Raw genomic sequence first — 14,179 nt, 5'->3', positions numbered from 1 at the left:
TGTCCAGGAAATAGGCCTGGGCTCTCTCAATTGCTCTAACGTGGATCACTGCAGCCGGACATCTCTGCACCCCCTCACCCCGCGAAGAAACTTTCTCTTCAGCCCTGAATTACTGCCCTCAGAATTAAACACCACACTCTTCAGCTCGGCTCCACAGGCTCTAACGGTCTAACCCTGCCTACCTGAGGGTAGCCTGTGCCCTCCTCTGTGCTCCTGGCCCTGGCATGTGTGGCCATCTCACGGGTCACAGAATCTCTGCTCACCAAGTTTGATGCTGCACACAGGCCTCTCTCGCCTTTCTTTAAGCTCTTTAATAAGCTGTATCCGTGTCCACTGCCCAACTGGGGCCTGACAATTCTCTGTGAGCTATGGCTCACTCCCTGATTTAAAGGTGAGCACTGGAGACGTAGGGGAACTAAGGGACCGTTCCCTCAGTGGTCCCATGCAGCGGGCAGACTTTCTTGTCTCCACGAGGGTTGTTCCCCTGTGGAGACCACAAATGACGTTGAGGGTATTGACGGTCCAAGTCCACAAGACCTCACTCTCGAGAGAAGTGGGGCATGTTTCTAATTATTTCTTCTTCTATTTCCTCCCACACCTTCACTGTGACCAACGGATTGGCTGCTGCTAGCCCTTGACCTTTGGTCTATGTGCTACCTCCTGCCCCCGGGGGTGTGGGGTGGTGGGAGGCAAGAACGTTGGCCAGAAACCGTGCAGAGACCTGGACAGCAACAACTGTTGCTGTGTTTGGGTCTTGGTCTGGCACACATTGGATTTCCTGCTGAAAAGGACCGACTGCTTCTCATTCCTGCAGTCCATCTGACCTCTATGCGAGACGTAACAGTATGTCTCTGAAGGAAGCCCTACAGGGGTGCTACAACTTTACTGGGTGCTTTTGGCCTGGTCGACCCAAAGAGGAGACAGAGAACAGTGGGGTCAGCCACAGTGGCCATTTTCTAGAAATCCCAGCTCTACCTCAGACACATGAGGGAATTAATTCAGGAAGAGTCCAGGCTTCCTTGAGAGGCCCCACTCTTCTCTGGGTTTTGTGATGTATGCATCTTTCATGCTCCTCCAACAGGCTCCATATTTTACTAGAATACTTTAAGAATTTCAAGGTGAAAGAAAAAAGTCACCTTGGCTTTGGTCTTGGGATGACTTAAGCGCGGACCTACCACCTTGACCATCTGGGGCCAAGGGTCAGATGCTATGCCTTATGGGACAGGACACTTTGTATCTCAAAGCTTTGCACATGTCTAAGCAGCCACTCCTCCTAGAGCCGTTTCACCCTCAGCCAGAGGCCCAGGAAGAATGAGGTACCGTTGGTGTGGGGGACTTACCGGTGACATTGTGAAGCATCTTGTAATAGGGCTGCTGGCAGGAGTATCTTATCTCAGATTTGTACGTTGTGAGATTGTTTCTTGTGGAGAACGTCACTAGTCCATGTTTCAACCCTGCTGGGACTCCACAGTCTACAACTAAGAGAGAAGAAGGGTGACCCCCTTAGCTGCTGTTTGTTCTTCCTCTCAGGGTCACCAGGGCATCTATCTATCATCATCCCTAGACATGCAGGTTATACATTATGCCCATCTCCAATACTGTATCCTATCTGACCAGTACCCCTGTACCCGTGCCGTATACCATCCGTATAGCAGGCATCTCCACTTTGGGTATCTCTCCATTGCAGTCCTACTTTATGGTCAGCTCGCCTGCCGTGGTGTCAATTCGAGGGCAGGAGCAGGCCTGTGGAGATTTATGGGGACCAGAGTTTCTCCCCCACCGTAGCCTCATTGACTTCCAGTTTGTTTTGCAATCTTCTCTGCTTCCATTGCCCAGGCACGAAGCCCACAGCTCAATGAGAAAATTCTGACTGACCGAGACCAAATCATCCTCCTTTTTTTTCCAGTCCCAACCACAGGCCGAAGAAGAACATTTAATGTGCTCACATTGGAACTTAGTATTAAAATAACAAAACCAACCAACCAAACAAACAACAGAAAAAACCCAGCTCCTATGTGAGTATACAGCTCCACCCTGCTGACATCCTGCAGGCAGCTTATCTGTCACAGAGCACAGGGGGAGCCGTGGTGGACGAACTTCCCATCTCCACCTGCTTGCTGTCTCCTCTGATAGTGGTTGGATACTGGGGCTGGCTATCATCTTAGTATAGAACTTGACCACAGACGCCACCTCCGGATGGTCTTTAGGAAGCTTGCTTGTCTAGCCACGTTTTAGGTGAGCTGCTAGCATGGATGGAACCCAGCATGAGTCAGCCTGGTCAGGGCATCTTTTCATGGTTGCATCAGAGTCTGAGGACCCAATCTATTGGTTTCTTTCCAAGGACTAGGAAATGCTGCTTGTTTTTAAGGAAACCCTAATTCTACATGGAATAGTCTTCGTCAGAGTTGGGAAAACATGGGATTCCACAGCTGGAAAAGGAACTGAGGCAGACCCTGTTGAACTTCCTCTTTGTGTTAGAGATAAGCAGAAGGGGAAGACTCACTGGTCCAAAGTCACCTAGGCAATTATTATTGGAGTGAGAACTAGCCCTGACCTTGGATTCGGTGTTGTTCCAGTGAGTGGTACTAGCTGTTCCTGGACATCTGCTTTTCAGTTAAATAATAAACATTAGCTGGCTGATGTGGACATTACCTGTCAATATTGCCAGAGTTCTTGGAAGAATTTCCAAAATTCCACCTCCCCCTCAAGCTGACCCACCGGGGAGAGGCAGCTAACCTCGGAGCACCAGTCAGGCAGTGTCGGTCAGACGTTATGGCTTTTAACCCTAGACCTTTAACTCACCTTTAGATTGACTGGCGTTACCTAAATTACAATTTGTCTGATTACAGTGCCTTCCAGATTCAATAAAAGGGAATGAGGGAAGGAAGTTCATGTGGGTATTTCTTATCCAAAAGGGTCCTGACCTTCAAGCCCCCCCGAACAAATGACTTCCTTTGCATTGATATCTCAGAATACAGATGTTTCTTTTCATTGATAACCCAGAATACAGATGTTTCTTTTCATTGATAACCCAGCATACAGATGTTTCTTTTCATTGATAACCCAGAATACAGATGTTCCTTTTCATTGATAACCTAGAATACAGATGCTCTTGCAGTTCATGAGGTAAGCATATGAAGGTTAGCACCAGGATAGCAAGAAATAAAAATTGCTATTTAAAACCCTAAGCAGATTAAAATCTACTTTCCTGATGAGACTTGAAGCCGACCTTCTACCTTTAGGAAATCCCTTAGACTGGTACCTGAATACTGATATTACTGCTGCCTCCCTGAGCCTGCTGGAAGTTCCTTTAGCTTCAGTAAGCCTCCTGACTCAACTCTCCTGTCCCAAGCAGGGGAACTGAGTGCTTGGCTTGAGTGGTTGGTGTTAGTAGGAGTTATTTTCAGAGGAGAGGGCTTCCTCTCACATTGCCCCAGGTATGTAACTCTGCCTACTGATACAGCTGCCTGAGAGAGGAGATGGCAAACAGAAAAGAGAGGGCCATGTCAGCTCGACTGTAGCCAGGGATAACGGAGCAATGTTCTACTCAAGTACAGCATGACAGGGAAAAAGTGCTGTGTCTTTGAGAGGAGGCAAACATCGCAAGAGCACAAAGGCTTCTTGCCCGACACAATCAGTGTGTGTGTGTGTGTGTGTGTGTGTGTGTGTGTGTGTGTATGAAACAGTGTCACCAGCAGATTAATAAGGGTTTCTCCTTGTCCTGTGTTTGCCACTGTCCTCACTCTGAGGACTTTCCAGAGGGCCTTGAGCTCCAGACAACACGATTCCTGACAGGCTACAATGTAGCCTTGGAGATGATGAATGAATCTCTGGGCTCTCTAGACTCCTAACTTCCAGAGCAGTCAGTGCACACCAGTGTTAGCTGCCATCTTTGTGGTAGCTTGTTAGCTATGGAAACGAACGCACCCTCTCTTTGTCTTTGGCCACTTCTACACCCTGGAGTCAGAATATTCTTCTCTCCTCCTCTTCCTTAGCCTGCCCTGCTCACCACTCTGGTATGAGCTGTGTTATCCCACATCTTGTCTCTCTGATCGTTTCTTGCTGCCATTTATGTTTCTTCCAAAATATCTTTCTTGGCTTAAATTCTAAGCATGCTCTCCTTAGTTCACGGGCTTCTTAGAGAAGCCCTATATAAGCATCTGACCCCGTATGACCTTCCTAGCCTCATCTCTTTCCCTCAGTACCCTATACTCCAATGTCATCAGACTCTCCAGCGTTCCATGTCCTCATTACAGGCATTGCCTGTGCCACCCCTGATACCTGGGCACTGGGTTTCCATGCCACCACTGCTTCTTCCTCAAAGGGTTGAAGCCCTTCTAACTGGACAGGTAACGTTCTTGTGTCCTTGAAATCGTCACTCACGTCTCTCATGTGATACACAGCTCACGTTCTTTGTTATTGCAATTGCTTGGACACATATCAAATCTTTCTCTTACACAAAGATTGTCGAGACTTTGTGGCCTGGCAAACATTTGCCCAGATGCCACTTGTCTTTAGTGTCCATCCCATCTCTTCTATCAAGGGCACCCCTACCCTAAGACAGCACCTCAGTCTCCAGACTGCCCATCGTCCACACTTGCAGAATCCTGCCCTCATTAAGTGACCGTCTAATCATTAGTTTGGGTAGTCATAGACTAAGAAGCAGGGCCTCTCTGCTATGTGTGCTCAGGCAGACATTGCCTTGGGGATCCCAGCATGCATGAGGATGTGCCTCTGCTCTTTCTTCGCTGCTGCTTATATCCTAGTTACAGCCAGCACCCCAAGCCGAGGACCACTGCCTCCAGATGCGACTGATGCTCATTCTTTAAAGTTTTTAATCAACGAGTTTTAAGAAGCACAAAACCTGTAAGCCCCAGTAGTAAAGAGCCTCAGAGAGTAGAATTTCAGCCTGAAACAGTGTGGATGGGGAATACACATTCTGAATGAGAAAATATCCAGATTTTCAAAAATCCACACTCGGTGTTATTATCCATTTTATAAATGTGTGGTTGTTAAGACAATAGTAGAACCCCAAAACTTGAAAGTCATTAAGCAGTTGGCATCCTGACCCATTTAAACTTATAGTAGGAGTTGATCAGCAGCCAGGGTCCATGTTGATCTTGGACATATGATTGTATATTAAATTTGTGTTTCTCAACACAAAGACATATTTTCCTTTGAGACAAGTACAGTTTTCTTAGAGATTAAAAAAATCACCCATTGTCTTTTCATTGCTTTTTGGAGTTCGTCTGAATGGTGAGGAAATCATCAAGAGAGAATTTGTTCTCAGGCAGGCGCACTTTCCTCTGCTGAGGCGCAGCTGCCAAGCTCAGCATCCCTTCTAATCCACACTGAAGTGGGCAATGGAGTGTCGGTGGGTGTGGCTGGGTAGGGTAGCTCTGGGATTGGGGGGGGTCTCGGTAAATAATCCATTCCTTGATGTCTGCACTGTGTGGGGTTCCCGTCATTGTCATTCACTCTGTCACTGGCTCTGACTCGGATTCGCTCTCCAAATCGATCTCGCTCTCTGTCACCATGGTGGAGTCATAGTAGGATCAGGAGACAAAGGGAAGGAAGCAGAAAGAGGGGGGAAGAAAGAGAGAGAGAGAAAAGGAAGAGAGAGAAAAGTTAGCAAAGCAAAGCAGAAATAGTTCATGCAGGAAATACAGAAACCCCTCTACCAGAACACAAAGGATGCAGTTTAGGCACAGCCAGTGTGAAGGACAGTTTGGGATTGCTGAATTTGTATCACTCTGAAAATTTGCATAGTCTTACATCCTGGCTCCTGATGAAGAAGAAATTCTGCCCCTGGCTGGGAGCTTTGCATTCATCTGGCCACAATGCTTATTTGACAGATGGCATTCGGGGGATAGCGGGACTTGTCAGCACAAAGTGGAGGCAGGGCCAAGACAACAGCCCATAATTCCCACTTCCTGTTCTTCTGTACATTTTTATCGTTTTTCCTTTTGTTAAAGAAATCTTTTAGACGGGATATCATGTGGCCTAGGCTGGCCTTGAACTCACTGTATAGCTGAAGATGACCTTACAGGCCTATCATTCTGTCTCCGTTCTCCATCTCTGGAATGCTGGAGTTGCAAGCATGTGCTGCCATGCTTGGCGGAGGCTGGGGACTGGATCCAGCGCTTTGTGCATCCTAGGCGAGCATGCTGTCTTCTGAGCTATACCCCCAATCTCTCTGCTACACACTCCTTAGTCCCACCTTGCGTACTTCTGGTCTGCCTCCAACTCCTCCCTGCACCTTCCCAATGATTCAACCTGCCTGCCTTACCTGTGCGTCTTCCCTGGGTCCTAGCAGAGTACAAGGAACCTTCAGATGCTCAAAGATGCTGGCTGTGTGCTAACAAGAGCTGTAACAGCCCTAATCTAGCTTAATGCGAATGAACTGGGTCAACTCCTAACTATAAAATAAGAGGGTGTTCTGTGGTTTTCTAGCACAGGTCACAGAAAGTGATGCTCTCAGATACGACCTTACTCTGTCCACATGTCCATTATAGGAACCCATGTGTTCTTCCAGACAAATGTACTAATAGAACTTTCTGCTTTCCAGACATATGAAACAGAGATACAAAACGCCTGCCCCACCAATGACAGTGGGCTGGGTATAACTAAGTGCTCTTTGCATTTGGATGTATTTTTGGCTCTCTACAGGCATGGTGTGTGTAGTGACCCAGTTAGTTCTCACCATAGTCTTGATCAGGGAGGATAGGGCCAATAGAGTATGAGTGAATTAGCTAGGCCCACCCAACTGCTAGAATCTGCATTTAAAGTTTCGACTTCCTGACTGCAGATCGCAGTTCTGTCCCGAGCACCAGAGACTTCACCCATCCTCAGAATGACCCTTGCTTTTGCTCTGCAGGGGACCTAGCTCAGAACTCAGTCACACTACCCACTGGACCACCTACTGGAGGAGCATCTGAGGTCCTCAGGCTAGACCCCGTCCTTCCTTTCTACCTGAACTCTCTACAGAAGTCTGCATTGGCATTCAGTAGGTGCTGACCTTATTATAAAAGGACAGTTTTTTTTCCCCTTCATAGGGCTTGGCCACCACCCTTTACCACATGAAAAAGGAAACAAGTCTATTCTGGTTTTAGGTGCTGCCTGGGGTTTGCCTCAAGGGAGTCCTCCTGCCAAGATTCCTTGGGCACACAGAGGGAACGGATCTGTCTGAATGCCAGATAGGAGCTATTTAGGAGAAAGGAAAGGGGAAAGAGCCGAAGGTCATGAAACGGGCACCAATATGACTGACTATAATATCTGGATTTCTCATTCTTCTTCTAAAGCAAGTCCCGAGCCTCCTTCCCCTGCCTCAACTGCCATACAGTTATACATAGTTACTAAAATCATGGTTCAAACTTTCACATTTGAAATCTCAAGGGTATAGGAGTAATGGAGTAGTAATTGGAAATCTATATTCTCATTTAAAACTCAATAGACAATTTAAGTGGATTATTCCTCTCTAGATCCATTGGCACATGTTCTAGAATGAAGGCAAGTCTGAAACAGAGCATGTCTGAGCTCTCTTACAGCAAAAGATCTTGCTCATGGCCATGTAATATGTTAGGGGGATACAAGGCAAAAAGTCTGGGTTACCAAAGCAAGTGTCCTCTACTTCATACAGGGCCTCTGTGCCCACCACACAGCTCTCCCTAGAGCAATGCCCTACATCACCAGCTGACCCAGAAGACAGAGGGGGAGTGGGGGAGTGGCTGGCATGGAGACTTTCGTCATCACTTGACTGACACCACACATGGATGCCAAACTAGTTTCTCTAACCAGCAATTCCTGAGCTCAGGCTCATTTCAGACCTCAAGGAATATAGTCCTTTGCTGCATTCAGTACCCTGTCTGTGGGTGGAGAGGAAATTTTGTGTTTGAAAAGTAAGCCAGACAGTTCAAAAAGCCTGTGTGTGTGTGTGTGTGTGTGTTACTCTGAAATCTTATTTCTGAAATGGGCTCTCACATTCCTTTGTCCTGCTTTTATATGACACGCTTCCTAGAGAGCCCTGGTAAAGCTGACAACCCTGCAAGGTCGTGGCTCTGACCCCACCACAAGGAAATGCATCGTTGTAGCCCATCTGTGCCCATCTGTTTTCGTCCCTTACTTTTACAGGTGGGGATCTTGCTACTCCATGTTCCGTCCTTCAGACATTCAATCTGGAACTCATCCATTAGCTCACTGTCCTGAAAGGAAACCCGGAAGGGAATGGGAAGCAGGAGGGGGTGGATTAGAACACATTTCCGAGCCAAGATAACTCCGACCTCGAACCTGGCTATCGTCAACTCGGAATTCCACCCGGGAGTCCCAAAGGTAAACTTGCCCATGACGGTTGCTCGCCTAGTCACCCCCATTTATAGTCGGGACACAGGCAATTGCCACTAGAGAAAAAGCTATAGTTTTGACTCTAGTTTGAGAGCAATGCTTCTCCAGCTAGAGCTAGCAGACAGCGTCACCTAGAGAGGGCCAGCGGAGGCAAACTGCTGCTCTTTGCCACCAAAATTCCAGTTCAGTCTGGCTGACCTACCCAAGGAGTCATGGTTCTAACAAGCTCCTAGGGGCTGCTGCCATTGATCCAGCCCCTTCCTGAGGGCAATTCCCCCAGAGCAGAGGGCCTCTAGCCTGGCTGTACAGTGGACTCACCTGGGGAACACAAAGATCCCAACCACTGGCTCCAGTCCCCAACCTCCGTACAAAGGGACTGTACTTCCTTACTCCTGTTGTTCTGGAGGGAGGGTAGCTGTACCACCACGCTGGATGGTAGGAATCAGAGGAGTATCCATCGGTCATCTTTACAACTGTGCTCCTCCTTCAGCACCAACCCCCTCCACCTCTGATGACCTTTGTTAAGGTCGCTGTCCCTAAATACAGAGCCATATGGTCCCATATTTTTAAAAAAAATCAGGACAACTCATCCCTGATGTACAACTTCTGTGCCATGTCCCGAAGAGAGAGGGGGCAAGAATGCAGCGTTTTGAATTTCTGGAGTTTTGAGATGCTCAATTGGATGCTAGGACATGCTGAGCTGGCTGTATGGCAGCTCCTACACCATGGGGGGCTCTGGAGAATTCTCCAGCCCACTCACTCCTCCTCCCAGGCAGGGTTCTGCACCTTCAGCACTTTGTAGCCCGTGTCACAGCTGATGAGCACTTGGTCTTTGAAGGAGTACACGGCTTGCGAGGGCTCGATTTTCCCGAAAAGAGGAGGCTGTAGCTTTGGGCACTCATTTCCTGGCAGGAAGCAAATGAAGAGACACCAGGTGAGAAATGAGGAAAAATGACAGCCAGGAGCCAGCAACTGGGAAGCAAGGCCTGAAGGAGGCAGAGAGGACAGGATTGGCTGTCTAGAGGCAAAACTTTGGAAAGCAGGAGTGAGTCATTTTCTAAGGCAGTCTTCCATTTCTTCATTTGCAAAGTGAAGGAGTCAACCAAACAATTCCATTGACACTCAGAGATCGGAGGAACATTAAAGGCCATCGGCTCATGGCGATATGGAGCTCTCCCCTGAGGCCTGTACTCCATGGATACCTCAGGTTAAATAAACAAGGGCTTCCTATTTGTTTGAAATTTGTGCCCTGGCCTTTTTCATTACTGGCTACTCAGGATAAGCGTAGTCACCCTTTCTTCCTAGGACACTAAGGGACTGTGTTCTGATGCCTCTGTTTCTCTTCAAGGGGCTGATCCTGACAAGAGCCTCACTGGGTTTAGTCCTGACACCTTCTCAGGGAAAGTTTGACAAACTTTCTGTCACTCCTCTCCCCGCATGGCAAGGCAGACAGAGCCAGGCCTCCGGGTTCTATGATGGTGATTAGTTACTTCTTGTTGGGGTCCACACTCTTTTTCTTCAGTTATTACAGACTTAGTGAGTCACAGAACTCCCTCTGGGCTTGTATCAGGACTAGCTGCTGTGGAGCACTAGGGATTGGGGCTACAGGCCATGCCAGGCTGAGACCCACATAGAGCCCAATCTCTACAGAGCTCTGGGTCCACAAACTCCCGTGCCAGACTTGGAAACAGACGGCCAGGGTTGGGAGGTCCTCTCAGCTTGATGAATCTCCATGTAAGGGGAAAAAGAAATGGTGTTTTCAGTCTCTCTTCGGAGCGCTCAAGGGTAACCAGTCTTGAGTATAAGCCCATTCTCCCTGGTGCCCACTTGTAGGTGGGAAACTTAGCCAGGAGGTAGCCTGTACCTTGGTTCCCAGTTTCTCAAAGTCCTCAGAGGAGTGGGCCTCTAGCTTGGACTACATCCGTCCTCCCTCAAGAGCCCTCTTTGTGAGCAGGGAGCACAGTGGCTCAGGGTGACCTGGGAAAGGGGAAAGGTTACCTGCTGCTCTGTAGGAGAGCCTCCAGCCTCTGTTCTCTCCTGAATTGTCACTGCGGAATAGGATCTGGACACTGTGACTCTGGGTGCTGATTGGCTCTGGGGATGTCTCTCCACAGAAGGGCCCCCATACTTTTGGACCAGCTTTAATCTATCAGAGGGGAAGAGAGGGAGAGAAATCATATCTGAGTGCTTTAGGCAGAATAGTGCTGGAATTTTCCGGAAACCCTAATGCAAATCCATAGTATACACTCTTGTTTGTAGACATAGCGATTACCAAATGGTTTTGTGTCCATTTCTGTCATAATTTTAGTGGCTGGCCTTTGAAGTTAACAAAGCAAGCTAGTGCTGCTGTGACTACCAATGAACATCTTGTGGGCAGTCTTGTACAGTGCACAGTGTAGGGGAGGGTCCCACTCGCAAAGAATCTGTAGTCTACTACAGTGACTAAAAATAATTAAACAAAATCATTGTGTGTGTGTGTGTATATATATATATATAGATAGATAGATAGATAGATAGATAGATAAATATAGATATAGACACATATATATGTAATAGGAACATTGCCATATTTTATAATTCCAGTATTTGAGCATATATAATCTATAGAAGTCACCATTTGTGTAATAGAAGCATAATAACAAAATAAGGCCATCCTGATGATGAAATGATGTTCGGTCTGACACATGGGATGAGTAGAAGAAAACAGAAAAAGAGCATAATTTTCCTGTCATTTTCCAGGCACAAAAAAAACACAGTATATGTAAAAAATCAAGGTCAAAGGTGGGAAAGATCTTGGCAGGTGTGAAGAGCAGGAGAAGCTGGAACTGAGGGAGTGGTAGGAAGCGAGGATGGACAGACTGATAGGGGTCTTTATTTTGCTGAGGAATTTAGCTTAATTCCATGCATAACCTTGGTTTTATCTCCTTGCTGTAACCCTCTATGCTGTGGGAAAAGGGATGATGCAGGAGCAAGAACGAAGCAACAACATCAGTTGAGGAAGCAGCAGATGAGAAGGGCAGAGGTGATGGGGTATGGATTATATTGGAGGCTGCAGAAGAGGAGAAATGGCCTTAAATGCCATTGGCTGATTCAGTCCAGTGCACATAACCCTTTCCCCCTGTATTTGAGAACCAGGACTCCATTGTTAGCTTTCGGTAATTTCTGTACTCCTGGGTGATGCCATCATTTTGCTGAGGACAGAGGAAATGACGCTTGAAGACATTCACTGTCTGCATGTGGATCCCAGGCTGAGCTCCTGGGACATGGTGATTGTTAAGCCACACGGTCTGCATGACCTCCATGTGTGTTCCCTTGTGATTAGAGGCACTTGAAAAAAGTGGCTTATTCATTCTTTGAGAATTTTCTATATTTACAATGTGTTTTGATTATATTTGTCCCTCACATCCACACCAACTTTACCCAGACCCCACCACCACATCTCCCTTCCAACATAACGAATGTCCTCTTTCCATAATCCACTGAGTCTAATCGATGCTGTCCCTATGCACATGGGTGTGGGGACACCAACTGGAGCATAGGCAACCTGCCAGGGACCACTTCCCTGAAGAAAATGCATTTTATCTTAGTAGCCTTCAACTGACCAAGCTCTTCATCAAGGCGTGGGGCTTTGTGAGCCTCTCCTTTGTCTGTGCTGAGCTTTTGATTGGCTTGATCTTATATAGGTCTCCCAAGAGTGATAGGCTCTTTGCCAAATTTACAGGGCCAGGCATGAATACTGTTCTGTAGTGTGAGTCTTAAAGTCAACCATAAAGCCGCTGACCACCCCACTCACATTAATGCCACACTATTGCACCCAAGGACATATCTTGCCAGGCTATGATCATAGCTCACACAACTCATGCTTGGGTATGACCAGAGATAACTATTTTCCCTTAGCAGTCTCTGTGATACCATAGGCACCATGAAAGCTAGCTAGCAAAGAAGACTTACCCATGACCCATGCCCTGTGACTCAAGTCTATGGTGTCTTCAGCAACAGAGCCTTATCATTTAGTTCGGATGGATAGCAAAGAGCAAATGAAAATAGCCTGCTTTGTTCATCAGGGTTCTATGGGATCTCTTTGGACCAACAACCTGAAGGGTGGTATCCTATACCTGCCATTGGGCTCTTTGTTTGATACCTATGGCTTCTGGGAGCGGTGTTATTCCCCTCTATTAGGTAATTTCATTTCAACTCTTGTGCATATAACAGATAGATGATAGATAGATGATAGATAGATAGATAGATAGATAGATAGATAGATAGATAGATAGATAGATAATATAAAGTTTCTAAATTAGTGTGTTTCCATATGGCTTTTCCAAGCATCTTTAGTGTTAGTTGTCCCTCCCGTCTTAGTTAGGGTTATTATGCGGTGACTGAACACCACAAACACCAGCAAGCCAGGGAGGAGAGGGTGTATTTGGCTCACACTGCTGCATCGCTGTTCACCTCTAGAGAGAGTCAGGACAGGAACTCCAACAGGGCAGGATCCTAGGAGCAGGAGCTGACGCAGAGGCCACGAAGGGGTGCTGCTTGCTGCCTTGCTCCCAGGGTGTGCTCAGCCTGCTTTCTTATATGACCTAGGACCACCAGCCCAGGGATGGCATCACCCACAATGGACTGGGCCCACCACCATTGATCACTAAGTAAGAAAATGCTCTACAGGCTTAGCTGGTGCCCAGTCTTAGTGGAGGCATTTTCTCAGTTGGAGTTCTCTCCTTGCAGACGCTTCTATCCTGTGTCAAGTTGACATAAGATTAGCTAACACACATCCCATCTTTCCTTCGCCTTGAGCTACTAAATCACTAAATCTTTTCCTCACCCTAACCTTTCTTTCCAGTATCTACTTTAATCCCCATTTTGCCTGTCCTCTGCTATCTACCCTCCCTTAAGATCTTATTTCTCACTCTGGTATGGCCTCTTTCTACTTTCATGGCCTCTATAGTTACTCTAAATGAATTGCACATATCTAAAGATTCAAGTTAGCATCCACATATGAGAGAGAGCATGTAATACTTGACTTTCTAGGACTGGGTTACTTCACTCAATAGTTTTCCCCAGTTCCAGCCATTACCATTCAATAATTTCATCTTTCTTTAGAGCTAAATAGAATTCCATGGTATACATGTACCACGTTTTCATTATCCATTCATCAGGTGATGGACATCTAGGCTTTTTCCCATGTCCCAGCTGTTGTGAATAGAGCAGCATCCATGGGTTTCATGGATGAGCAGTTATCTCTACAGCAGGACATAGAACCCTTCGGACAGATACCAATGAGTGATATAGCCGGGTCCTATAGTCATTCGGTGTCTGGCTTTTGGGGAGCCTCTATGCTGATCTCCATAATGACTGCATCAATTTACATTCCCACCACTGTGAACAAGGGCTCCTCTTTCCTCACTGCTTCGCAGAACTTTTTGTCATTTGTTTTCTGGACCTTAGCCTTTCTGGCTGTGGGAAGATAAAATCTCAAAGTAATTTTAATTGGCGTTTCTCAAACAGCTAAGGGTGTTGAACACTTAAAAATTTTGTTTCAGTCATTTGTATTTCTTCCTTTGAGAGTTCCCTATTGAGGTCCAGTTTTTAAAAGTTGGGCTGTTGCTTTCCTTTGTGTTTAGCTTTTTTAGTTCTTTGTATATTCCAGACATTAATCCTGGGTCAGACATGCAGCAAGCATTGCATTTGTTCACATACTGTTGCGGCCTCTTTACTAGATCTGTGGTTTCCTTTACTGTACAGAAGCCTTTGGGTTTCAGAAAGTGGACAAGAGGGACCCCTCAGGGACCAATACAGAGGAAAGTGAGGACAGCTCTTTCACCAGTGGAACTTGAGT

General features: G+C 46.8%; 1 protein-coding gene across 3 annotated transcripts in view; it reads right to left on the bottom strand.

Annotated features, from left to right (window-relative positions):
- Positions 1–14,179, bottom strand: part of Masp1 (MBL associated serine protease 1) — a 63,324-nt gene that overhangs the window by 20,950 nt on the left and 28,195 nt on the right. For all 3 annotated transcript variants that reach the window (XM_038344854.2, XM_038344855.1, XM_038344853.2), the window contains 4 exons: positions 10,339–10,486; positions 9,127–9,245; positions 8,123–8,201; positions 1,341–1,478 (listed from right to left, as the gene is read on the bottom strand). In XM_038344854.2, coding sequence (XP_038200782.1) covers positions 1,341–1,478; positions 8,123–8,201; positions 9,127–9,245; positions 10,339–10,486 — 484 coding nt within the window. The remainder of the gene's footprint in view (positions 1–1,340; positions 1,479–8,122; positions 8,202–9,126; positions 9,246–10,338; positions 10,487–14,179) is intronic.

This window comes from Arvicola amphibius, chromosome 10 (assembly GCF_903992535.2).
Source record: "Arvicola amphibius chromosome 10, mArvAmp1.2, whole genome shotgun sequence".
Classification (NCBI taxonomy): Eukaryota; Metazoa; Chordata; class Mammalia; order Rodentia; family Cricetidae; genus Arvicola; species Arvicola amphibius.
Note: the sequence above shows the minus strand (reverse complement) of the source record. Positions and strands in the feature narration are given on the sequence as shown.